The sequence below is a fragment of the Porites lutea genome, chromosome 1, assembly GCF_958299795.1.
Source record: "Porites lutea chromosome 1, jaPorLute2.1, whole genome shotgun sequence".
Lineage (NCBI taxonomy): Eukaryota > Metazoa > Cnidaria > Anthozoa > Scleractinia > Poritidae > Porites > Porites lutea.
Genome location: NC_133201.1, coordinates 48,798,338 through 48,824,994, shown reverse-complemented (window position 1 = coordinate 48,824,994; position 26,657 = coordinate 48,798,338). Strand labels below are relative to the sequence as shown.

The 26,657-nt window shown below is 38.9% G+C and overlaps 1 protein-coding gene and 1 pseudogene across 1 annotated transcript; both read right to left on the bottom strand.

Moving 5' to 3' along the window:
• Window positions 1-1,996: 1,996 nt before the first annotated feature.
• LOC140939311 (glycoprotein-N-acetylgalactosamine 3-beta-galactosyltransferase 1 pseudogene) lies at window positions 1,997-3,780 on the bottom strand (annotated as a pseudogene).
• Window positions 3,781-8,340: 4,560 nt separating this feature from the next.
• LOC140931359 (uncharacterized) lies at window positions 8,341-26,500 on the bottom strand. The gene is made up of 2 exons (XM_073381161.1): window positions 25,561-26,500; window positions 8,341-10,110 (listed from the first exon to the last, which is right to left on the bottom strand). The coding sequence occupies exons 1-2, from the start codon at window positions 26,498-26,500 to the stop codon at window positions 9,080-9,082; spliced, it is 1,971 nt and encodes a 656-aa protein (XP_073237262.1). The 3' UTR covers window positions 8,341-9,079.
• Between the last annotated feature and the right edge of the window lie 157 nt (window positions 26,501-26,657).

The following is a 26,657-nucleotide window of genomic DNA, read 5'->3' as shown; positions in this document are numbered from 1 at the left end:
TCCTAAGGCCGAAAGGTGGGTAAGTCATGAGCACTGGTATTGTAGTAGCGAGCTTGCCTTTCTGCACATCTCTCAGCTTCTCTCTCATAGCTTGTGTTCAGGTTCCTTGGCTCCAGCAGATTGCCAGTTGTGGGAAGATCTAGAAGAGTCCTCCACCTCCTTTTCATGTGTCCCTGGACTGGACTGCTCCCAATGCCTTCTGATGGAATATTGCGCTCGGCAAGAAGCCCCAGGTAGAAATCGTCACCGCCTTTAGCAGTCTTGCGGAGGAGACGTTTGTATTGGCAGACTTGACAACAGCGTCCATTTTCCCATTAGCCTTACTATTGTAGGGTGATGTTGGTGTGTTTTCAATGTCCTAGGCCCTTTTGAAATTCTGAAATTCTGCCGCATCGAATTGTGAACCATTTTCGCTTACAAGTTGGCAGGGACTGCCGTGCCTTGCAAAATGAGCCTTTAGTTTCTTGATCACAGCTCCTGCTTCTGTGCTGTGTGGTCTGTCCAGCTCCCAATAGCACGGCACTATAGTAGTCCACTGTAACTAGGTAGTCTTTCTCGTCCAGTGTAAAGAGATCAACAGCCACTTTAATTTTTCTCCCAAGTTCTCTGCGGTACTTCGTGCCTCGTGAGGGTCTCTTTGCTATGGGAAATTTCAAACAGTCTGCAGGGCTCACAAGTTGAGATCCAGTGTCTAGGTTCAGAGTTCATACTTGGCCAGTAGACACTCTACTTTGCCCTCCTGAGACAACCTTCCACACCAGCACGTGACGCAGATAGTTCTATCTTTATATCAGCCCTCAGTCCACAACGAGCCATGGCTGATCATGAGGTCGACTTTGCTGAAGACTTTTACTCTAGCGAGGTCTGGAAGGATATCCTTGAGCACTGGAAGCTTTTAGTGTTCCCGCTTTGAGGCTAGGTTTAGGGACCGTGGATCTATACAAATCCGTAGACTTCCATCCTATTTGGTGTAATAGTAACTGCCATCTGATCCACCCAGTCAGTGGGTTCATCTACTTGGGCAAGGACTCCTGTGTCAACTAACCTGTCAAGTTCGTCTTTAATTTTATCCCGTGGTTCAATGGGTAATCTTTTCGTGGGCAAAGAATTAGTTCTGCATCAGGCTTTAAGGTTAGTTGCACAGAGCAGGCAAAGCGCCAATTTCTTCACTGAACACACCAGGAAAAGTTTGTAGGGTATCGTGCTTGTCTTCAACCACTCCATTGAGATATGTTTCATCTTCTCAGCTGGTTTGGGACTTAGCAGGGGGATGAGCTCTTCCTCGAGAAAACAACAAAGTTTACCATGTATTTCTGGGAGGTCTTGGGGTTCTGTAGGGAGAGTTTACAGGTTCCAAGTGCGTTAATTTTCTCCTTGTTCCACACCTCTAGAGAAATGTTAGATGGCTTAAGTTGGGTGTCACTGATATGACTTTTGGGAATGATGCTAACAGTGGCTCCACAGTCTACTTGTCGTCTGACTGGGTTAGACCTGATATGCATTTCACCACAGATTGGTTTGTCTTTCTTTGAGGCGACACCATTAACAAAGGCGTTGAGAGTCTTCACAGAAGCCACATCCGAGTCCGAGTCGGAGCAATCAGAATCTTGATTTACTGAGCGTATTTTCCCTTTCATGGCACAAACTTCTGAACCCCTTCTGTGATTCATTTTCTGGCAAACATTTCACCTTTTACCCAACCCAGGGCATAGCTCTTTCTTCAGAACACTATGAGACTGTGAGCAGAACTTGCACTTAAGTTTTCGTAGCTCGGTGTTTTTTCCTTCAAACAAGGTTTCAGTTCGTTCGCCCCGTTTACGGTTCTTCCTCGAATTGGGAGACTAAAGTTTCCATCCTATCGGGATCCTTACTCGCGCTGTATTGAAACGCGTTGTAAATGGCATATGATAAAATATGGACTTGACTGGACTGGTAAAACATGGACTGGATTGATAAAACATAGATTAATAAAACATGGATTAATAAAACATGGATTCATGAATAAGAAAGGGTTTTTTTCCTAGGTTTTATAGGATCTGAATATGACAAACATGACTTGCACCAGAAATCAACCTCAGCCAGTGCGTGCAACGATCAAAAACCCGATCATTGGCATGGATGTGTTACAGGACTTATCTCCCCGATTTTGAAGATATATGGAAAGTTAATGAAAGTTCGATAGATATCCGATCAATAGGCCTTTAAGGTTCTAGAACATTCTAAGTGTTTACCTTTAAAAATGAAACATGATGAATAACCAATTTACTAATAAGCTTTTCATTTAGAAAGATAAATATTAAGAGTGTGCTTTTCAGGAGTGAGACATCTTGTCTCTAAACTTGATGCCCCTCATAACACATTTATCTAAAATGGACATAGTAGTAATTTAACTTAGGAAACTCATAAATTTTATGTTGACACTAGCTCTTAAGAGTAGGAAGCTTTTAGTTCTAATTTAATCTTTTTCGCCCCGCCAACTTTTCGCGTGCCTTTTACTTTCGCGTCTTCCCCACTATCTGAGAGCCTGGAACAGGCCACATGTATCAATACGCTATTCTCTTAAATTAGATAGAAAGGCGAAAACAAGAAACAGAACTACGAACCACAATTTCAGTCACAAGCACATGGTTGTTACGACAACGCTACATGTACATAGGGAGAATCAGTGACGTAATAACATGTCACGCAACTTGTCACAGTCTTCATCACGGTTACGGTTAAAAAATTGCAAGTTAGACTAATAAGTTTTATAGATTTAACTTTTTCAAACTATTCCGATTGTTACTCTAAGCCTTCACTTTGACACGATAAATTAAGTATTCAAGTAGATACATCATTTCTGGATTGACTTTATGGAAAGTATTTGGATAATCTGAGCAGCATTCGGGTCCACTTTTATAGGGAAGAGGGTAGCTGTAGTTCGAGAGGAAGTCATGCGGTGGACGGCCGGGTATCAATTGTGGTGCAATTTTAAAATGAAAAAAGGTTTCTCTTCCGCTTGAATCCCTCGTACTCACGGGCTTCACACCCTGAGATCTCAGACAATTTGCTACAAATATATCTTCACCACCCTTCAGGTGGCAGCTACCCTCGTCCAGCGCTTTCTCGAATATTCTTAGCGTTTTGCGGCTGAAAACGTAGCCAGCACCTCCAGTGTTGTATCCGCCATAAGAAGTAAACATCCTTCCGATATAATGAGGATCGGAGGGATTTAGCTTGGATAGAAAATAGCGGAGATTTTCCATGATCACGTACGTGTCGTCATCTGCTTTCAAAAACCAATGAGCGTGGTTTATGTGGCGTTGATAAATATATCTCAGTGATGCGCCGGTTTTGTTGAACAGTCTCTTTCTTCCTTCCCCAACATTTAACCCGATTGCAGGAAAGCTGGCATCCGCTTTCGAACTGAAGAACAAAAGCATATCACAGCGTTTTCCCCATGTATCCTTCACTGATTTTGCTCTTGCTGCGAGGTTGGTTGGAGAGGTTGGTATCCAACATAAGATTCGAGGTCTTTCAATTTCCTTTAAGTTGAAACTATTTTGCTTAAGATGCCTGTCTACACTAGCATTGTATTTGCCACGTTTGTTTCCTATTTCGAGGCGTTTATGCCAATACTGCATGTAATTATTATGTTCCAAGAAGAACATTGTCACCATACCAAGAACTAGAATGCAGGCAAATTGAAAGATGAAATTAGGCAAACTTGAATCCAGTCGGACCATGTTTGGGAAGAATCTGTAGGGTGTAAACTGTCCTAGCTACCCTTAGATAGTTCAACTTCTCAGAAACTTTGTAATAAAAAAGGATCTTGAGAGAGAAACACAAGAAAGCAAATGAAAGCTTATTTTCTACTTACGCTGCGAATGGGGTCGTATTAAAAACTACATCGAGCATCCTTCTTCTAAAACTCATTAATATTCAGTAGGCATATTGTTCAATAGACTTTGCAAATTTAATCACCTGTAACGACCTTCATACGCGGTAAAACTGACAGCAAACTGAGAAGTCGGAGGCGCGGGGAGGGGGGGGGGGGGGGGGGGCGGTCTTTGAATTCAGCCTCAGTGGAAATACAGTGGAATACTGATTACTAACAAAAATGAAATTTCTTATGAAACGGTCCTCCTAATTTGCAAATAAATGAAAAGTCAACAATTTAACAAATTATTTCTACCGAAGACAGAAAAAAATGCAGAAAAAATGTTCATCGTTGACAAAAAAACAAACAAACAACAACAACAACAGCAACAACCTGTCGACCGTATCATAAAGTTTTCTAACCGAGAAATTAAAAGCACCAAACCGCGGTCCATATCAAGATACTACTAATACCATTTCCAGAAGGGATGGGCGAAATGAGTCACAAACAGCAAAATTTAATTCTTTACAGTATATCGTTTGCAGTTTCGCGAAATGCCCATCATGTCGCGTTACAGTTAGATTAAACGGCATGCTCTACTCGTGAATTTTGTTCCTCTCGAGCGACCGGTTAACTGTGGAAAATTCTTTCATCTGAATGGCGGTATTGCGAAAACAAGTAGACGTTTTAACTGTGTACTTCAGCTGTATGAGGCATTTGCATACTAACTATTTCTTCCCAACATTTGTTATTTTAGCTGCTTTCGTTTGTCATTATTTTCAATCAACACGTTCTACAAAGGAAAGAATGAATTATTGAAATGAGATACTCCGGGGACAATTTGAAAGCTGTTTAAAGCACTCACAGCACGTGTTTTATGGCCACTGGTTAAAAATTCGAGCTCGAAAACACCGCTTTTTGGTGTTTTAAACATTACAGAACCACGGTTGTTGACCAAATTTGGGTGATAATTGCCGATATCAATAATTGGTTTTCACATGACGTCATCAAAATTCAAACAGAAGAAACTATCGATTCTTCCGAAATTTTACTAGAACTAAATTAAAAACTAAATATATATACAAATTTTCACACTGAAATTTCTTCGTTTCATGATCGATTCGCTTGAATTTTTTAAGCTTTTGCCCAACGCAGCATGTACGTGGCGGCCGGGTGAGCGGTCGTGTAGGTTAAAAAAGGACTTATTTTGGGGGATTTTAATTTTGCTATCTAAACAGTCATTGTAAAAGAAAAAATATTCCTTTTAATGTTTATACGTTCCTCGAGAGATAAGTTCATGCTTTCGTAGCAAAACTTGTTTTATTTTAATTTTCAAATTTTGTCATGCTATACAAAGAGAGATGGAGAGTTTACTTAGTAATATTTAAGCACTAGAAAACGTTTTCGGTGTTTGCATAGCGTGATATAAACACGAGAAGGGTTGGGAGAATTCTAGCAAACCCGAGACCAAGTCGAGGGTTTGCATAACTGTCGAGAATTCTCCCAACCCCTCGAGTGTTTATGTCAGGCTATGCAAACACCGGAAAAAAGTTTTCTATTGCTTTTATAAAATAACTTTCCTGAGAAAAAAACGGAAAACTCTTTGTTATGGCACTGATTAAAAGAGAAATTCTTACCCGTCGCAAAGTCTTCAACACGAAGTCTTGCACGCGTAATCAGTTCTTGTTTTGCAAAAAGATGTTTTCCGAAATACGGATTTTTCTCGCTTAAAATGTCCGCTTAAGCGAAAAAAAGTTGACACAGCTTGTTTGTAAAGATTTTCCAAGTTTCAGCTGAGGAAGGAATGGGTAAATAAAGTAAACTTGTCGAGTTTTGATCACTAATGCACTTATCAATTGAAACCCCGACCCCCCCCCTCCCCCCCACCACCACCCCGGGCCAAAGTGGGGATTTAACTTGACACCATTACAAATCTTAGCAAACTCCCACCCTTCTGGGGCATATTGACTGGTAAAACCCCCACCCAGGTGGGGAAACCGTTTTAATTCCCTGACTGACTTTATTAACATTTTGTTCGAATTTTCAACTTTTTTATTGACAAACTTACTAGAGCAAAAAGGCAAATATGATAACAGACCAAGATATAAGATGTTTACATACTCTCATGCAAACACTCCTCTCAGCCAATCAGAGCGCGCGTACTATCTTAGTTTTTTTTTAAAAATACCGCTAAGCTATAGAAGACTAAACGTCAGGCTCCAAGCATACAGAAATCGCCTTTGCACTTGTGAAGTGGAAATTCCGAAGTAGTGAGGGTTTCTTGCAAAAAAACAAAACAAAAACAAAATAAATTCGTACCTACATTGAAATAACGTTGAAATATAGCAATATCAAAATATCGAGCTGTTAGGAATAGGAATTTCATTGTCAATATTCAAGGAATAGTGGAAAAAGTGAAATGCATGAACACTATCTTAGAAAAAACTGTAACAAAAACCGTGATTTTGTAAGTATTCAACTTTTAACTTGACAGGGAGGGGACAAAAGAAAGAGAGGGGTTGGGTGGGGGGTCGATTATTCGAGAGAGGCGATTATTTTAAATATTTTGGTCAAAGGGGGACGATTATTCGGGGGATGCTATTATTCGAAGAATATATGGAATTTAATTACAGTAAAAACCCATGAGTAAGAAACTGTTAGAAAAAAAATTTGCTAGTTAGGTCCCCTCTATACAAGAACCTGTTTACCCTAAAATTTGAAACATTGATTCTTACTTTCTAAAATCTATAAGGAACGTTCTATACACTTAGGCAAATAAGATAAGTCAACATTCAATATGCTCTTTGGAGACATAGATGTCTTATCACTCCAACTGCGATCTTATGGTCTGCAGACAACAAGAAAAACTTTATCCTCTCTTGATACCAGTAAATACCTCTTACCTACAATATCTCTTTTTTCTTTAAAAAATGAGAACCCTTTTAAAATAGCCCAAATTTGTGCTATTACAAATTGCCATTTATGTAATAGAAAAGCCTGTTTAGGCGGCTAACATGGGAAAATGCAGGTTCTTATTTGCCGGTTTTTGCTGTTTTATCAACGTAAGATTCAAAAAAAGTTACTACACTTGATGACTTCGGTTGGATTGTTCACGTAAAGGCTGAAAAGTATCGGGCCAAGAATTGAGCCCTGAGGTACCCCATGTGTTATAGTAACTGGTTCTGAGAAGGTAAGGTAAATTCCAAACCACAGAACAGCTTCGTTGGAAGTAACCAAATTCTTTTATTTACAATATAGGGCTGAATAGAATAGGCTGTGTAAGTCTTGCTTAAGTCAATATGGACCTTTGCCGCAATTTGCCTTTTATCCATGGCATTGACGATGTCATCGATGACTAGCAAGCTCAATAATTGCGTCGAGTGGTGTCTTTGATGACGCGTGAGCTCGCTTTCTGGTTAATTAGCAGCTATTTGTTTAATTGACCCAGGGCGATTCCCTCAGCTACTTTAGCTTTCATGAGCACAGTCTACAGAAGAGAGAGAGGCCGATTATAATTTGGCACTTTGTAGTCCCCCTCTTGGGGAGGGACCATTGCACCTCCAGGCTTGTGGAAATTTAAAAATTGAGCAAGTAAATGAGTGGCTGATTGTGTTCGACATTATCAGGAGAATGTACTCAGGACAATCGATTATTACTGAGACGACGCCTTGGCGTCTTGTTAGGAGGTAAGGCCATGATCACTTTCCGTTCTTCCTTACAATCAGAAACTAGATGGTATTCAAACAGGTCATTATCAGTATGTGGCACGTCGATGGTTGAGAAAAAAGAAACCAAACAAAACGAACGAAGAAAGCAACGGTAACAACAGCATCAAGAAGTTCAGAAGACAGTCGAACCTGGCGGATTACTGGTATGCTTGGGAAACTCGTAACAACTGCGCCAAGAAGTTAGTGCTTTTGAACAAACAAAAACTATCATACCCAAAGTATTTTCGTGAAAATTCTGCTAGACGCAGTTTGTTCCTTATAGTAGGGAATTTAAGATCCAATGACGCGACGGCAATGAGAACGTAGCATAAAAAGTGAATTTGCGTCCTTTCAGTCTTTATCGTAATTATTTCTACTCATTTACTTTGTCAAATGTAGGCGAGCCCTTTTGGACTTGAATTCCTAGGCACCATATCAAAGTACAGAAAGAGAAATAAAATTTCGTCGTTGCTTGTTTACGTCCTCCATAAAACGCGAAATTAGGCATGCTCACGTCGTAGTCGTGCAAAAGCGGGTAAAGAAATGTACAAAAAGCATGGTGCACGTGCAAAGTTGTTGTTTTGCTAATCAAACCTATTGTTTTTTTTTTTTGACGTTCTCGTTACCGTCCGCGTCGTTGGATCTTAAAGTCCCTAGCGGCTTTATTTGAAACGCCCTCCCAAAATAAATTGTGCGATAATTGTGAGCATTGTTCCTATTCTAAGTAGTAAGGCAGCCCCGCCCTTGCATATAATTTCCAGCATCTAAAATTTTAGTTTATGGTCCCTTTCACGTCTATACTTTGCCCAGCCTGCACTGAATGCGATCGTATTTGGAAAGTAGCGAATTCACCAGTCCTGTGTGCCCGATAACACACCCAACAACTACAACTCTTGGGTCAGAACAAAACGTTCCTGAATGAAAAAAGAAAACTTATTTTAAAATTCACCATTTGACTGATATAAGGGTTGTTGTGACATCATCTGGGTTTGACTGACCCTGTCAAAGTATAGAAGCAGACAATTTAGTAGATTGACTGCTTGAAAAGAAAATAAATGAAAATTTCCTTGAAAAATATATGGGAACCACATTTTCGACTTCTGCAATAGTGTATGTTCAGACTGGCCAATGGTGAAGTGTCTGTGAAAATAAGTTACACAAGCACTTTCTAAAATTCCTCCCAGTACTTTTAGTGATCATCTCAGGCCTGATTTGAGTTTTTCACCGAACTTTTGAAAGTGAAATTACTTAAAATGTTGAAAAGCGGCCCCAGGAAATCAAGACCCGTATCTGCGACCGACAGGATGTATAGAATAATATAATTATTTATACTTATGTTGAAACTGATCTTAAAAGGTGTATAACAAAAACAAAAAGGGAAAAACGTTGAAAGCGAATTTCCGTCTAGGTGCTGTAGCCTTCGACAGAGTAAAACAATGCCGTCTTTAGAGACTAACCATAAGTTTTCTAGCTTTGAACCCTTTTACATAATTTCAATTATATATTGTTCCTCTTAAGTTTTAACTTTGACACGATAAATTAAGTATTCAAGTAGATACATCATCTCTGGTGTGACTTTATGGAAAGTATTTGGATAATCTGAGCAGCATTCGGGTCCATTTTTATAAGGAAGAGGAAAGCTGTAGTTCGAGAGGAAGCCATGCGGTGGACGCCCTGGTATCAATTGTGGTGCAGTTCTAAACTGAAAAAAGGTTTCTCTCCCGCTTGAATCCCTCGTACTCACTGGCCTCACTCCCTGAGATTTAAGACATTTTCCTACAAATGTGTCTTCACCACCTCCTCGTGGGCAGCCACCCTCGTCCAGCGCTTTCTTGAATATTCTTAACGTTTCGCGGCTGAAAACGTAGCCAGCCCCTCCAGTGTTGTATCCGCCATAAGTAGTAAACATCCTTCCGATATAATGAGGATCCGAGGGATTTAACTTGGACAGAAAATAGCGGAGATTTTCCATGATAACGTAAGTGTCGTCATCTGCTTTCAAAAACCAATCAGCGTCGTTTATGTGGCGTTGATAAATATATCTGAGTGATGCACGGGTTTTGTCGAACAGTCTCTTTCTTCCTTCCCCAACATTTAAACCGATTGCAGGAAAGCTGGAATCCGCTTTCGAACTGAAGAACAAAAGCATATCACAGCGTTTTCCCCATGTATCGTTCACTGATTTTGCTCTTTTAGTGAGGCTGGTTGGAGAGGTTGGTATCCAACATAAGATTCGAGATCGTTTATTTCTCATTCTGTTGAAACCATTTTGATTAAGATGTTTTTCTGCACCAGTATTGTATTGGCTACGTTTGTTTGCTATTTCGAGGCGTTTATGCCAAAACTGCTTGTAAATATAATATTCAAGCAAGAACATTGTGACCATACCAAAAACTAGAATGCAGGCAAATGGAAAAATAATACTACGCAAACTTGTCGCACCGTGTCGTACCATGTTTTGTTTGGTTACAATTTGCCGGGTTGAATTTCTCCAAGCTGCCCTCAAAAAGTTCAGCTTCTCGGATACCTTAAATTGAAAAGCATCTATAAAGAAAAAACACGTGAAAGCAAATGAAAGTTGTCTACTTACACTACCCATGTAATCAGATTAAAAACTGCCTGCCCAATTAAAACGGTAGTGATTTGTCATTTAAATGGCCCCTGGCTTCAATTCTACATAACCAGCTAATATTAAGATTACATAAGTTTATTTTGCGTCTAGAAAATTAACAAATGGCCTTTAATCATACTTTGGCTTGACCACAGTTTATAATTCTTCCGTTAGTACCTTCGGTTGTTACCTTGACGTAGTGGTTTTTTCATTTTTCTTTTCTTTCCTTTGCTATCTTTAGTCTTTTACTCTTTTTCTTTTACTCTTTGTGAATTATGAAATACGTTTGTTCTTCTTTTACTTCTTTCTTGTTGCCTTTGAGTATAGTTATCGTGTTTAAAATTCGTTGTAAAACTGTGACCAAAAAACATCAATAAAATACAAAAAAATCTTGGTGCTAATCAAATCCTTCTTTTTTAGCAATTGGCTAAAGCTATCCCCATGATCTTTTACACACACGTTTTTAAAAAAGGTTGAAACTATCTTGAGGTGAAATTGCATTTCAAAAAGCGCTTTTTTTTCCAAAGATAACGGCGGAACATCAAGATTGTCCAGTTTTAACTGTGTTTTCAGCTATGAAAACGTCATCCCATTGCAATTGGAAATAACTCACAAACGTTAACATAGATTTTGCTCAAACTTCACGAACATTGGGGCAGGTATTGGAGGAAAAACTTGTGGAAAAAAATTCCCAGTGATGCTAATCAATCTTTCTTTTTCGGCAATTGGCTAAAGCTATCCACATAATCTTGCACACACGTTTTCAAAAAGGCTGGATCTACTTTGCGGTGAAATTGTCAAAAGCTCTTCTTTTTTCCAAAGATAACGAACAAACATCAAGATTGTCCAGTTTTAACTGTTCTCATAGATTTTGCTCAAACTCCACGAACATTGGGGCAGGTATTGGCGGAAAAAATGTGGAAAAAATTCCCAGTGACGAGAAATGCGGATGCAAGGAAAAATAGGTAATGACGTCATAATGTCGTTGCTTTGACGACTCCGAGGTCAACAAAGCACGCATTGCTCATAAGTTAACAAATCTTCAACTTTATCTGAGAAAGCTGGCAGCGGTAATCGGTTTTCCATATCTTTTTTAATGGCAACGTAGAAAATGCTAAAAGCCTTAAAAATCCAATCGAGCCACCTTAACGCATGATCTTCCAAGTACGTCCATAATCATAATAGTAATAATAATTATTTATAATAATAATAATAATAATAATGATAATAATAATAATAATAATAATAATAATAACAACAATAATAATATTAATAAACTTTATTTACGTTACAGGATATTTAGCTTACAAGCTAACTGGGGACACAACAAAAACAAACACAGAAATGAAATGCTTAAAAAATAAATATAGTGGTGTAAATTAGGTCTATAAAATGTCTGATAAGGATGTATCGCTATATAACAATAATAATACAAGCACTAAAAATAAATTAAGAGTGGCACAAATAGTAATTCTGACAGTTAGAATTATTAACTAGTTCCGTCATGTTTGTTTTTCTAATTCTAGATGTGAACGTTATTAAAGACGAGATATTTCTAATTTCTTCCATAATTAATTCGTATAAGCTGAGCCGTTTACATTTGTTGTGTAACATAGTCAACGAAGAAAAACAGTTACATTTACAGGTATATTTGAGGAGCCGACGAGTGCGTTGTCAAAAGTGTTTTTCTATTTATAAAAAATATCGAAGTGTAACTTGTATGGTTAGTGAATTCCTATTAAGTTTTTCTTTTCGATCTTGTTTTTTCTTTTTCCTTTGACAAAACATTATTAGAGTTACGGATACCTTTGAAATAGGCGTTTACATGCTGCCATTATCGTGAAAAGATTCATTAAATTTCACCCGACTGATGTTGAAATTTGCAACGTGATATTAAGTATAGTATGCAGTATCAGCGTATCAAGCGATGCTTAAACCAAACTTTTTTCGACGGATTCTTATCAATCTTCAAAAGCGCTGAAGTCCTCCTTCGAACCTTTCGTTAAAGCCTTCTTGGCCATGTTTGCAACAACGAACAAGAACGACTAACTCTGTTATTCTAAACTGCAAAAGAACGAAATTTAAATGTAAAGTAATTACAACACAATATTTAGATAGCAGAAAGGCATTGGCTTCCTTGAATAACCAGAGAATTTGGAAGCCAAATTGAATAAAACAAATTACGGCACGGCTCAGAAGACCCACAAATTGTAAAATGGACAACACACAAACGCACACACGCACAAACGTCTACCTAAGGAAAAAAGGAATACTTACAAAGCATACATAACTCGCTTTGCCGCTCGTGAAGTGGAACTTCCGATGTTGGGTTTCTCGCAAAAACAAAACAAAAGTTCGCTTACTGTAAGATAGTTAACGTACCTTAGTTGAAATTACGTTTGACACGCGCAGAACTGAACATTCACTCAATGATTCAAGCTTCATCAAGCTAAATCAAGCTTCGAGCTTAATCAAGCTAAATCTTATCACCCATACATGACATGCATCGTATTCAAGAATATAGCTACACTATTTCTAGAAAAGAGCGCAAAAGTGCACGCAACAACTCCGAAAGGTATTGTGGGTATTTAATGAACTCTTTTAAAAGCCGGAAAATTGAGAAAATGGCACGTAGCGCCGTGGACACAAGTGTGCAGATATTAATATATAACAATTATTCACCGAAGTGGAGGTGGCTAGTCGTAGTTATTTACCGAACTGCGAAGCAGTGAGGTAATTATCCACGACTAGCCACCGACGCTGAGGTGAATAATTGTTTTAGTATATACTAAAACAGTGAGATAATTGAGCTCAAAAATGATGATTTTTAACTCAAATATTGTTGCCAACGATTACAATTTTGGCGCGCGTAATGACCGGGCGGCCGCGGCAGTCGCTTTTTCTTGCCGACAATTAAAACTTTTGAAGACATTTGTTTAGCTCTTGCGGGGAAATTTCTTCAAAAGGAGTTGTGAATTCTTTTTGTATGCAAAATCATTCTATAAAAAAAGATTATTAAATTTAGTTTTAAGCTTAATTATGAACAACTCAACTAAATAAAGTAACGCAAGACTTAAACTTAATTTGCATTTGTAAACAAAAAACTTTTTCACCGGTTTTATCGATAAATTCGCGTCAAAAAGGCAAAGCTTTACCTCTTAAAACTTCCAATCCGAACTTTCGTCACCTTCTTCGTGTATTTCGGAAACAGCTTGCTTGATTAGTTGTGAAATTTGTTTGTTTGTTTACGGCAGCAAACCGGGAAGGCATTTTGCTCGCAACTTACGCGAGTTTGGCGTCGCTCGCTCGGAGGAACTGGAGATGAATCAGTGAATAGTGGAGGATATTCACTGATTGAGTAGCCAATCAGAGCGCGCGAAAAACACTATCCACTGTTTTAGTATATACTAAATAGATTTATCCAGGGTTAAAAGCAAAGCTCCCGTTTATGCATTTTAATTTTCTTCAGACAATGGACTTGGAACCATTGCAAAGTAATCCACAAATCTATACTTAACTTTAAAGGGGGACCACATGACTTTTGACTACTAGCTGAAAAACATAACTGCTCAGTGGAAAATTAGAAAAACACGTGACTTCAATAATCACGGTTAGCACCTGAGCCTTCGATACGGTCATGTAATACTGGTCAGCGCATACCCTGTTTTGACCGCTGTCAATTAACCATAATTGCCTAACTATATAGACTTAGCCAGGGCTAAAAGCAAAGCTTCCGTTAATAAATCTATTATTTTAATCAAACAATAATTTGCCAACTTGTAATCCACAGATCAGTTAAGGGACTGTGCAATAATTATCTGGAGGGGAGGGGGGTGGTTTCTAAATCTAATGGGGGGGCCTAAAGTTAAATTATGGTGTAGGGTAGAGGGGCTAGATGTCAATTTTTAAATACAGAGGTGGGTCACAAGTTATGTTGATGTTCAAGTGGTACACATAAATTTATTCAAAATAACTCAACTTCTTTGTTAATATTGAATGACTTCTAAGAATATCATGATCAGTACATGGCACACCTAGAAGCTGTAATAATAAACACTTTGAAATGATGCAAAATCTGCAAACTCAATAGAATGTGTTATTAATGGCTTCTTTAGAAAAAATTCAAGAACAAACAGGTCACAACGTATATGTAGTTTGACGTAAATCACAAACAAGCAAAACAAACATTACTAAATATGACAATTTGAGGCCTAATCAGTAACAAAACTTGGCTGTGAACGATGTCCTGCTTGTGTGGTCATTGAACTACTGGCGTGGTTATTGGACTGTTGCGATAGCCTTTTAAGAAAATATTTCTTGAAGGAAAGTTGCCCTCTTCTGATTCGAATCTGATGACAAAGCAGTACAAGAATCATGTTCAAGGCTAAACCTCGACGAAAGGTCTTGTAAAGAATAGATCAGCACCCTGAATTTCTTGCTACCAAGGCGACCAATAAGCAACTTAAACACTATATCTTCGACAACAAGGTGTAAAGCTATCTGGAAACAAGGCCCAATTAATTGAACGAGTACTCACTATGTATGCAGATGGAACATTTGAAACTGAAAGGCATCATGAGGAAGATGATGAAAGTATGTCTGAAGAAACCGAAGGAGAAGAAGAGGATCGGAGAACATGTCAGAAACATTGAGCAGATTTTTGAAGAATGTTCATCTCTGACAAAGATATCGCTGAAGTAAATACGTAAAGGTAATTTAAAATTCTGTAAGCTATAATTTTCCTCCAAAAGATCGAATGTGAAGGGGAGGGGAGAGGGGAGCTGGTAGTGATCTTATCTTAAAAGGGCGAGGAGGATTAGAAGTTATTTTTCACCTAGTACAGGAAGGGGGGAGTGGGGGGCGTAAATTGACTTAAAGGCCTACTTTGCTCATTTCTGAACCCCCCTCCAGATAATTGTTACACGGTCCTTAACTTTAGGGCAGATCATATGACTTTTGTGGGAAAGGCTAAGTGATTTTAGAGAAAAATAATTTGCAAACAGTCCAAGCATGAAACAAAGCTCACATGGAGTTGATAGTCTTATATGTACACCTAAAAAATTGCAGTCATGCACTTTTGATCACATAAGATTAGGCTTGGAAAAAAAATTCTTTCCAAACAAAATAACCCAACCGCTTGAGACTTTTCACCCCTCTTTAATACGCATCCAGCAAGTTAAAGGAGGGTATTTAAGCTCATTTTTGAAAACGATGATCTCCGATGACTTTGACAGGCGGCGCATTTCTCAACCAAAACCCCAATAGATAAACCAGCCATGAGTAACAGAAACATCTCGATAGCAGCTGTATTCCATTTTCTACATCATCCAATGGAAAAATACAGTTAAAAACATCATAAGATGACACAAAACTCCGTGAAGTTCAGCTATCAGTCAACAAGTTTCCAGATGATGCATACATTTTGAACTCACCTGATTTCTTGCGCGATTTCCCGCCAAGAAAAACGCGGGTTGCACAAATGCATCGCACAATTTCCAGCCAAGAAAATATAACATACTCCATCCCCAGACCGGCCGACTCCGGGGTCCCTCCCCCCGAGAGAATGTACGGACCGACGGCGTACGTTATCGTCACAACGAAAATTTCTCGGGTGGATAGGTTACCAAATTTTCTTAGCAATGGGGCTCCGATTGTGGGCGCTTCGTGTGTTCATGGAGCTCCACCATCATCAAGTAAAAGACAGGTTACAGGCTCCCTCACCAGCTATAAAATGTGACATTTCACGTTATTTTCTCTGTTGTGCAGACCGCCGGGGGATGGGCAGGAGGGCGTACGGTCGATTAGCAACACTTCTCGGATGCATGGATAACCAAATCTTCTTACCCATACCTACAAGAAAGGAAAAAATTTGGTTCGACACAGCTAAATAATTTTAGGAACGTTTGAATAATTTACTTTACTTCTTAGTTTCTTAGCCGATCGTTTTCAGCGAAAAATTGTTTGTTAGATGTTTCAAAAATTTACATTAAACGAACGTGAACTCTTGAAATTGAAAGAACCAATTTTTGAGCTAATTTCGCAAGAAAGAGTTGATCAAGGAGTAATTGTTTACCTTTTAAGCTAAACAATTCATACTACCTTCATAGACTTATCAAAGTATGAAAAGGCATAAATTAAGAAAACTAGCAAACAAAAAAATATAGAGTCCCTTTGAATCCTAATACACGGGAACAATATCATAAAACCCTGCCTCAATACGTGCAGTTGGCTAATTCAAAAAAGAAAGATTACTACAGTAACAGGATTTCTGAGCTAGAAAAAATGCAATAATTCAGATACAACAGCTTTTGTGAAAGTCTCTGATATAGATGGTAGACTGCGAGCTTTCTATTATTTTTCTTTTGAGTCAAAGTAGATCGACAGTACGCCTGAGTAGAGAGTGACGAAGTCGAAGCCGTGAGGCATGAGGGCGGAAACCCAAGCGAAGAAAAAATGAAGAGTCCTTTTTTCCCTCTCCCAATCAATCCTTTCGTAATTTTTACCATTAATTTGCATAATTTTACTTTTACGCTCCCCAAGCTTGGCTCTGAGGAAAGAAGGGTGACCGCTGGCGGACTAAATCGATGGATGACACCAGGAAAGAAGACTTTGTTACATCAGTCTTGGAAGAAAATGGGCTGCAGTATTTTTGAAGTCTTCATTCCAAACCAGAGCAGCAAAAATTCCCTTTGAGTTTTGTTGCGAGGAAATGAACGTCATAGATAACGATATTGTCCCTAAAGCCCCATTTATATGGAGAAAAGTTGTCCCGAGGGACCCAAAGTCACCTGTAGCAGGAGCAGTAATCGGCTCCTGCCTGTAGGCTCTATTACCAGCCGCTGTTCGGGAAATGAGCCCGCGCTCTTCCCCCGACAGACGGCTGGACGCGTGAGTTTGTTATTTGAGACCTTAACATCGAGGTCTAGCCATTTTGCCACAAACGGCAATCCACAGTTTCACGTTATCCGTCTGCGAATATTAAAGAATATAAATTAAGATTCGCGTTTGTTAGCTCGCGGCTGCCATGTTTGTTTTCATTCATTCGTTCACTTCTATTTTAGTTGACAAATTGTCTTCAAAGTTACGTTTCTATGAAAAATAGTTCAATAATGTAATTAGCGAAAGAGTTCTAAAAAGAGCATTTTCTCTCAAACGTGGAATTGTGATGTTTCATAATGCAAAAAATCTTACGGTAAATCACTTACCTCTGCAGCGTGATCTAGACGTACAAACGGGAACCTCAAACCGCAAACCTGACGGCAAGGCACTAGTCACGTGCTTTCCTGACGTTTGCCGTTCGCAGCAAAAAAAGCTCGATCTTAAGGTCTCTATTGTCAATTATCACCAATCATCAGATCGTTGAACTATAAAGGAAAGCTAAATTGTACCAAAAAATTACATAGCTTACCTCTCTCTAAACCCTTCAGTGGCACGTTTTGTTGCTAGCCTTTTTCCTGTCGATTCGTCGTTCTAAGTTTCATTGATCTGTTTTAAATTAGGACAAAACACTGAAACATAAAATTCTGATAAAATCATTAGGAAGAAATTTCAAACACGGCTAGTTAAATTGACCAGAAAACCTCACAGAACGTAACGTATAGCTTCAGTACGGGGCGTAGCCAGCTTTTTCCCTGACTAGTTGTAGGCCTGGCTACTAGTACGCAGTGACCTCACCAACAGTTTGAGCTCGATCCCCTAAGCTTTTAAGCTCACCCCAACAACGCATAATTTACTACAAGCGGTAGAGTGATCAAACCAAAAATTTGCAGGCCCGGGCCTACAGGTCTGTGGGTTGGATACGCACTTGGAATAGAATAATTAAACTGGGGTTGAACTGACCTAAAGGATGCAAAAAGACACAAAAACCGAATTGCCGTCTAAGTGCTGTAGCCATCATGCGAGAGTTCGGTAAGAAAACCGAACATGTCGTCATCTATGAGATTCTAGACTAATAAGTACTACAACGCACTTTGACCATGGATAATAGAAAGACTGGATAGGAAACTGGCTGACGCGACCGGTTCCAACATAGTGGAACAGTGTGACGTCATGTTTTCGAGAGCCATTCAACCTCTTACATCTGGATCCGATGTTTTGCGCATCTTATTTTTCATCGCTTATTTCATATATACAGGTTGCCCATGTTTTGAAGTAAAGGATGAAGAGAAATTGTTCTTGGAGAAGATAGTTTAAGGGTACAAAACCGCAAAAGACAGAGTAAATGATTATGAAACTTGTGAGAGCGAAGAATGACTCCAGCGCCCGATAATTTTATGTACCAAACGGGAAGCCTAGCTACATAAAAACTATGCGAAAACGTACATGTATACAGGTACAAAACATCTATAAAAAAGGCACAGCCTAATATTCTACAAACCACAAGAACACCGGAAATTATTTTAACTCTTTTTATCACGGTTTTCACGATTTCCTTTCTGCTTTTATCGAAAACCTCATCGAGTGTCGAATTTTATAAGTTAATAACCCTTGGCAAAATGATTTTATTAGCGGTAAAACTGTCGAGGCTTGATGTTTCAAGTACCCAACTCAAACAGGTGTTTAATTTCTATTCAAATCATTTACGGACAACCAGTGACAAGAAGCCGTATCTGAGAAAAGTATAAAAAGCGGGGATAAAAAGCTCACAGCAGAGAAAGTAAATTTGCTTGTGGACCACCGTGGAAACGCCGTTTCTAACTTTTTCAACTCAATTTTCATCGTAAAGCAAGTTGTTTTGTTGTTTTCAGGTATAAATGTACAATGAACCAAGGTACTTTTTAGTCAGGTCTTTAAAAAAACTAACTGCAACGCTTTTAAAAATGTTATATACAACGGTTACTTGTTAACTACTAGAATACAACTCTCCTGGTTAATAGAAGGGCCTTCACTTCTTTTTCACGAGGAAACACTTGTCTTCCATAAGGCTTAATAAAACTTAGAAACATATTATCTTTGAGATGCTGACCTGTTTTTTTAGGATGAAACAAAGTTAAAGTTTAGTAATGTTAGTGATATGGATAGGGGACACTGTAAATCACCTCTGAAATAAACATAAACACTGTTCCCAAAAAAAAAAAGAAGCTGGTTATAAAAAAAAAACAGTAACATCCAGGGCTTTTGTTTAGTCTGATGTAAGTGGATGAGGGATTGAAAAAATACTTGACTGTCTCTGGTCAGATTATCATGTTGTTGAAAAAAAATTCATACCCCAAACAAGTACATGTATATGTTTTATTAATTTGATTTAGAATACATCTTGGTACAGGTACATTGTTGCTTTGATCTCTAAAAAAACGAATACAATAATAGTGCTATCAAGTCCATCTTTGGTTGGAAACTTAGATGCCACCTTCTGGCTCTCATGCATAACAAAAGTTGCTGTTTAATACAGAAAGATTGATTGGTTTGTGCCCTCTCAGAAGAGTACTTGACCACAATTATACTGTCTTCATTCTAATGACTAAATGTGTGCAGCAAATCCTACAATAAAGACAAACAAAAAGGAAAACTAAAACACTGTTTAAATAATAACAACAACGTTTAGGAGCCCAAACGGAGGTCAAAAAATGTTAGTAGGTGTTTTCCCATTCATGATACAATTATTTGTTTATGTAAGGGAAAAGTACAAAACTTATTCGAGTCTCTTCAGTACCTTCGAATACAAGCTGCGAGGAGCGACGTGAGGCGATTGTATTCACTGAATATGTAATTTAGCAGGTTATTTCAACATTAAAAGATGACCGAAATTAACATATTGCTTTACGAACAATTAGCATATTACTTGAGCGAAACAGTTTTCAACACAAACTAGTCTGTCGATTGAAACTTTACACACCGTGTACGTACACTCGCTCGGCGCCAGTTCCGAATGTAGTTTATTTCAGCCATTTTCAATCGAAATGTATGGCTGGAAAATAACAGCACTTAGTCTGTAACTATGCCTATGCCACAATTCCATCCTTGAAGGATCTGTCAGTCGTAGTTATGAATAGAAAGAAGAAGGAACCGTCTTAATAAAGGCGTCCCAAAACAGTCGCCAAGTGTACTAAATATGGCTCTGGTAAGGTGAATTTTTGGGACGCAATTTTCTCAAAAACAAGGACAAATAACACAAAACAACAACAAGAAGTGCTTACCTCGAAGGTTCAAGTGTGGCTTTGAAGGGTTGCCATCGCCGTAACACGACAAACGAAGGAAAAAACATACACCAAAAATTAAAGCAGCACTAAAAACTCCGAAAAAGAACAACATGCAGGCAAACAAACCCTACATTTCGACTGGTTTGCGCCACATTTTCGCCATCGTTTCGTCACAAACTTCCACTATGATGGAACCATCCAACGCCATCTCGCAGCACGAAACAACCAATCGGCGATAAGAAATCAGCCCACGTGACATAAGTTTCCTATCCAGTCTTTCTATTATCCATGCTTTGACCCCTTTCAGAAATTTTCAGTTAGGTTTTGTCTGGGTTTTAACTTTGACACGATAAATTAAGTATTCAAATACATACATCGTTTCTGGTGTGACCTTATGGGAAGTATTAAGATAATCTGAGCAGCATTCAGGCCCGTTTTTATAGGGAAGAGGGTAACTATAGTTCTAGAGGAAGCCATGCGGTGGACGGCCGGGTATCAATTGTTGTGCAATTTTAAAATGAAAAAGGCTTCTCTCCCACTTGGATCCCCAGTACTCACGGGCTTCACACCCTGAGATCTCAGACAATTTGCTACAAATATAATATCTTTACCACCCTTCAGGGGGCAGCTACCCTCGTTCAGCGCTTTCTCGAATATTCTTAGCGTTTTGCGGTTGAAAACGTAGCCAGCTCCTCCAGTGCTGAATCCTTCCGATATAATGGTTCCACAGTATTTAACAATTCTATTGAAATGAAATACTCCGGGGACGTTTTTGAAGCTGTTCAAAGCACTCACAGCACGTGTTTTACGGCCACTGGTTAAAAATTCGAGCCCGAAAACACACAGCTGTTCGTGTTTTAAACATTACATAACCATGGTTGTTTACCAGGTTTGGGAGATAATTGCCGATATCAGTTGTTGGTTTTCAGAAAGAAGAAAAGAAATTATCGATCCTTCAGAAATTTTACCTTCATGAAGTTTTAGAGCAGCTAAAAACTAAATATTTTTTTTACAATAACTGAGCGAATCCTCGCGCACTGATTGGTCGAGAGCTATGGTCTATGAGAGTATAGACCATGGAAATGATGTAACATGTCACGCATGCCGGTTGTTTTGTTTTTGGTTTGTCGTAAAAAAATAAATGTTATTGTAAAAAATATATAGACCACAGTTTTCCATGGTCACTCTTATAGACCATAGAAAAGACGCCATAAAATGTTCAAAACCATGCAGTGAAACCACTCGCCTGCAGCTGGTGGTTCCACTCGAGTTTTGAACATTTCATGACGTCATTTCTATGGTCTGTAAGGTTGAAGACCATGGAAAATTGTAGTCGATTTGTTAAAAACAAATTTTCGCTTCGAAAAAGTTCTTCGTTTTATGATAGAATACGCTTGAATTTCTAAGCTTTTCCTAAGGCCGAGCGAGCTGTTGTGTAGGTTGAAAATTGACTTATTTTGGGGGATTTTGCTATCGGAACAGTCATTGTAAAAGAAAAAGTATTCCTTTTAACGTTTAAAAGTTCATCGAGAGATACGTTCACGCTTTCGTAGCTAGATCTATTTCAATTTTATTTGAAATTTTGCTATGTTTTACAAAGACAAATGCCGAGAGTTAGTAATATCACCGCTCAGCCAAAAAGGACTGAAAGAAAGGCCTAAAGCATACAAAAAATCGTCTTTGCGCTTGTGAAGTGGAAATTCCGAAGAAGGGTTTCTTACAAAAAACAAAGCAAAAACGTACCTACATTGAAATAACGTTGAAATAGAGCAATCTCAAAATATCAAGCTGTTAGGAATAGCAATTTCAATGTTAATATTCAAGGAATAGTGGAAAAAGTGAAATGCATGAACACTATAGAAAAACTGTAACAAACCCGTGCTCATAGTTGGTATTCAATTTTAACTAGACAGGGAGGGGACAAAAGAAAGAGAAAATGGCGAGAGGGTGGAGGGCGATTATTTTAAATATTTTCGTCAAAAGAGGACGATTAATCGAGGAACAGCTATTATTCGAGGAAATACAGTCGACTCCCGATAACTCGAACCCTCGCTAACTCGAACCTCGCGCTAACTCGAACCAAAATCGATTTCCTCTGGATTTCCGTCATACATTCACGGTAATTTTACCCTCGGTAATTCGAACCCTCGATAACTCGAACTCCCGCTGACTCGAACCAATTTTCGTTTCCCCTCAGGTCATTTTCTATATAATTTTACCCTCAATAACTCGAACCATGTTTTGAGTCCTTAAAAAGTCGGGGAAAAAGCAGTCTACGGCCGGGCGTCCGAAACATTGAATTTTGGATTTCCTATTGACGTGTTGTAGGAGTATAGTTTACTAGTGTAGGCTGATGTTGATTGTTACTGGCTAACGTGAAGCAGCTTTTCTTCTCAAAACAGTAAAACGCATGTTCTATTTAGGCTATGTTTTGTTACGTTACTTTCTAATTTATAATCTAGAAGTATCTTTTAATTTTCACTTGTTATTTCTACAATTAAATGTGATTAAAATGTTCACTGTGCAGTAAAAACTGTTTTTTACCTTACTCTCGGTTATTTTCTTCGGGATCCCGATAACTAGAACTCCCGATAACTCGAACCTTTTTTCGATTTCCCTCGAAGGTTCGAGTTATCGAGAGTCGACTGTACCGATAAGAGCCTGTTAGGCTAAAATTTGCCAGTTAGGTCCCCTCTATACTAGAACCTGCTTACCCTAAAATTTGAAACATTGATACTTATATTTTCTAAAATCTATAAGGAACGTTCAGTACACTGAGGCAAATAAGTTAAGTCAACATTCAGGATCCTCTTCGGAGACACAGGCGCGTTATCACTCCAACTGCAAAGTAATGGACTGCAGACGGCAGATTTTTATCCTCTCTTGATACCAGTAATACCTCTTAGCAACAATATATTTTTTCTTTATAAAATGAGAACCTTTTTAAAATAGCTAAATTTGTGCTATTATAAATTGCCATTTATGTAAGAACCTGTTTAGGCTAAGTTGGGAAAATATGTAGGTTCTCTCACACGCGGGTTTTTACTGTTTTGTCTAAGTGTTATCAACGTAAGATTCAAAGTTACTAAACTTGATGACTTCAGTTGGATGGTTCATGTAAAGGCTGAAAAGCATCGGGCCAAGAATTGAGCCCTGGGGTACCCCACGTGTTATCGTGAGTGGTTCTGTCAACGAAGTTGCAACACGAGTGGAGTTATGTCTGTCTAAAGGTAAATTCCAAACCATAGAAGAGCTTCGTTGGAAGTAACCAAATTCTGTAATTTACTTAATAGGGTTGAATAGAACAGGCCGTAGAAGCCTTGCTTAAGCCAATATGGACCTTTGCCGCAATTTGCTTTTGACAGGTCGTTATCGGTATGTGGCACGTCGATGATTAGAAAAAATGATTGAGAAAAAAAAAACAAACAAACAAAATAAACGAAGAAAGGCAACAGTGACAACAACAAGAAGTTCAACTGAGAGTCGAACCCGGCGGACTACTGGTATGCCCAGTAATCTCCTAATAACTGCCCCAAGTCGTTAAGTGCTTTTGAACAATCAAGAATATAATACCTCAAGCATTTCCGTGAAAATTCTGCTAGACGCAGTGACTTTATCTGTACGTTTGCACTCAAATGACCCTAAACGTGTTCTTAAATCAAACTGTGCGATAATTGTGAGCTTTGATTGTATTCTACGTAGTATGGCAGTCCCGGCCGCACTTGCATATAATTTGCAGGATCAAAGAGTTAGTTAATGGTCCCTTTCACGTCAATACTTTTGCCCAGCATATATATACCACATTCGACTTCTACAGTGGTGTATGTTCAGACTGGTCAATGGTGAGGTGTCTGTGAAAATAAGTTACGCAAGCACTTTCTAAACTCCTTCGCGGTACTTTTGGTGATCATCTCATTCCTAATTTGAGTTTTTCACAGAACCTTTGAAAGTGAAATTACTTAAAATGTTGTAAAGTGGCCCCACGACATCAAGATCCGCATCCTAACGGTCGCGTGTAGCGCGTCGCGGGTCTTGATGTCGTGGGGACGCTTTTTAACACAGTAATTTCACTTTCAACCTGAGCTGTTCTGTGAAAAAAATAAAAAAAAAGATGTATGACAAAGAAACGAAAAAAGTTGAAAGCGAATTTTCGTCTAAGTACTGTTTGCCTGCGTGCAGACGTCTCCTATTTCCTTTGTTGCACGCGGAAAAGGGACGTCTGCGTAACGCCGTCGCTAATCGTGTTCCAGCGTCCCGCTGGCAGGGTATTCTATTTCGCATAAATTGTGAAATAATATCCGGTTAGAAATAAGAGTTGACAGGCCAAACAAAACATCATAAGCTCGTGATACGGGCGAAACGTGACCTTAAGAGTCTGCTTGAACAGAGGTTTTTCTTCTTTTCTCTCTCGCGCGAAGATTACTAGCACTACACAGTGCATGTAGCATTCTAACCTTTGACTGAGTAAATCTCATTTTTGCCGCGCCAAGTCTTACATTTAGAGGTCATGAAGCAGGTTTGTTACATGCATACTGAGTAATCATTTCCTGTGGTTTATGCTTCTGTGGGTGTTCCCGATAGGATTTGATTTCAGATGCAGTTGTAAAATGTTTAAATTTTCTTGACCTCTGTTTGTTACGGCTGAATAAAGATTTTAGTTTCTTTGGCTGGCTTTCTCCGAAATGCCTGCCTGGTGCGAAGTCCACGCCGCTTTTGTAGTTTTCTCAGACACTGTGTACAAATATGATGGGATGTGTCATGCACAGTAAATTGTAAAGAAATAATTCCCTCGTACACGTTAAATTTTCCGCGTCCCGGCACAAGATTTCGATCGCTCTGCTTTTCGATCGACGAAAAACACAGCACACAATCGCACATGTTTTGATTTGTTTTGGTTAGAAAACCCCGCTTACATAAATCATTTAAATCACCGCATACATTATCAGACCACATTCGATAACAACCAATCAGCGTTAAGTCAAACAATGCGCACTGTGTGTCACCCTATCACAGCGTGTTCCCAAGATCTTGGGAACCCAGCAGGACGCTGGAACACGATTAGCGACGGCGTTACGCAGACGTCCCTTTTCCGCGTGCAACAAAGGAAATAGGAGACGTCTGCACGCAGGCAAAGTACTGTAGCCCTCGTCAGAGTTATGGCAAAAACAATGCTATCTTTAATTAATTATAAGTTTTCCAACTTTAACCCTTTTTAAATAATTTCAATTATATATTGTTCCTCTTAAGTTTTAACTTTGACACGATAGATTAAGTATTCAAGTAGATACATTGTTTCTGGATTGACTTTATGGAAAGTATTTGGATAATCTGAGCAGCAATCAGGTCCGTTTTTATAAGGAAGAGGAAAGCTGTAGTTCAAGAGGAACTCATATGGCGGCGGGCCGGGTATCAGTTGTGGTGCAGTTCTAAATTGAAAAAAGGTTTCTCTTCCGCTTGAATCCCTCGTACTCACTGGCTTTACACCTTGAGATCTAAGACATTTTCCCACAAATGTGTCTTCACCACCTCCTCGTGGGCAGCCACCCTCGTCCAGCGCTTTCTTGAATATTCTTAACGTTTCGCGACTGAAAACGTAGCCGGCCCCTCCACTGTTGTATCCGCCATACGAAGTAAACATCCTTCCGATATAATGAGGATCCGAAGGGTTCAACTTGGACAGAAAATAGCGGAGATTTTCCATGATCACGTAAGTATCGTCATCTGCTTTCAAAAACCAATCAGCGTCGTGCATATGGTGTTGATAAATATATCTTAGTGATGCGCGGGTTTTGTTAACTAGCCTGCTTTTTCCTTCCCCAACATTTAACCCGATTGCAGGAAAGCTAGAATCCGCTTTCGAACTGAAGAACAAAAGCATATCACAGCGTTTTCCCCATGTATCCTTCACTGATTTTGCTCTTCCTGCGAGGCTGGTTGGAGAGGTTGGTATCCAACATAAGATTCGAGATCGTTTAATTTCCATTCTGTTGATATCATTTTGCTTAAGTTGCATTTCTGCAATAGGATTGTATTGGCTACGTTTGTTTGCTATTTCGAGGCGTTTATGCCAATAATGCATGTAATTATAATGTTCAAGCACGAACATTGTCACCATACCAAGAACTAGAATGCAAGCAAATAGGAAAATAATACCAGGCAAACTTGTCGCACCCTGTCGAACCATTTTTGGTTACAATGTGCTGGGTTTAATCTCTTCTTGACTAGCCATTATCAGAAAGTTCAACTTCTCGGAAACTTTGTGATTCGAAAAGATCTAGAAAGAAAAACACGAGAAAGTAAGTGATAACTTCTTGTCTACTTAAGCTTTCCCTGGTAAAAAA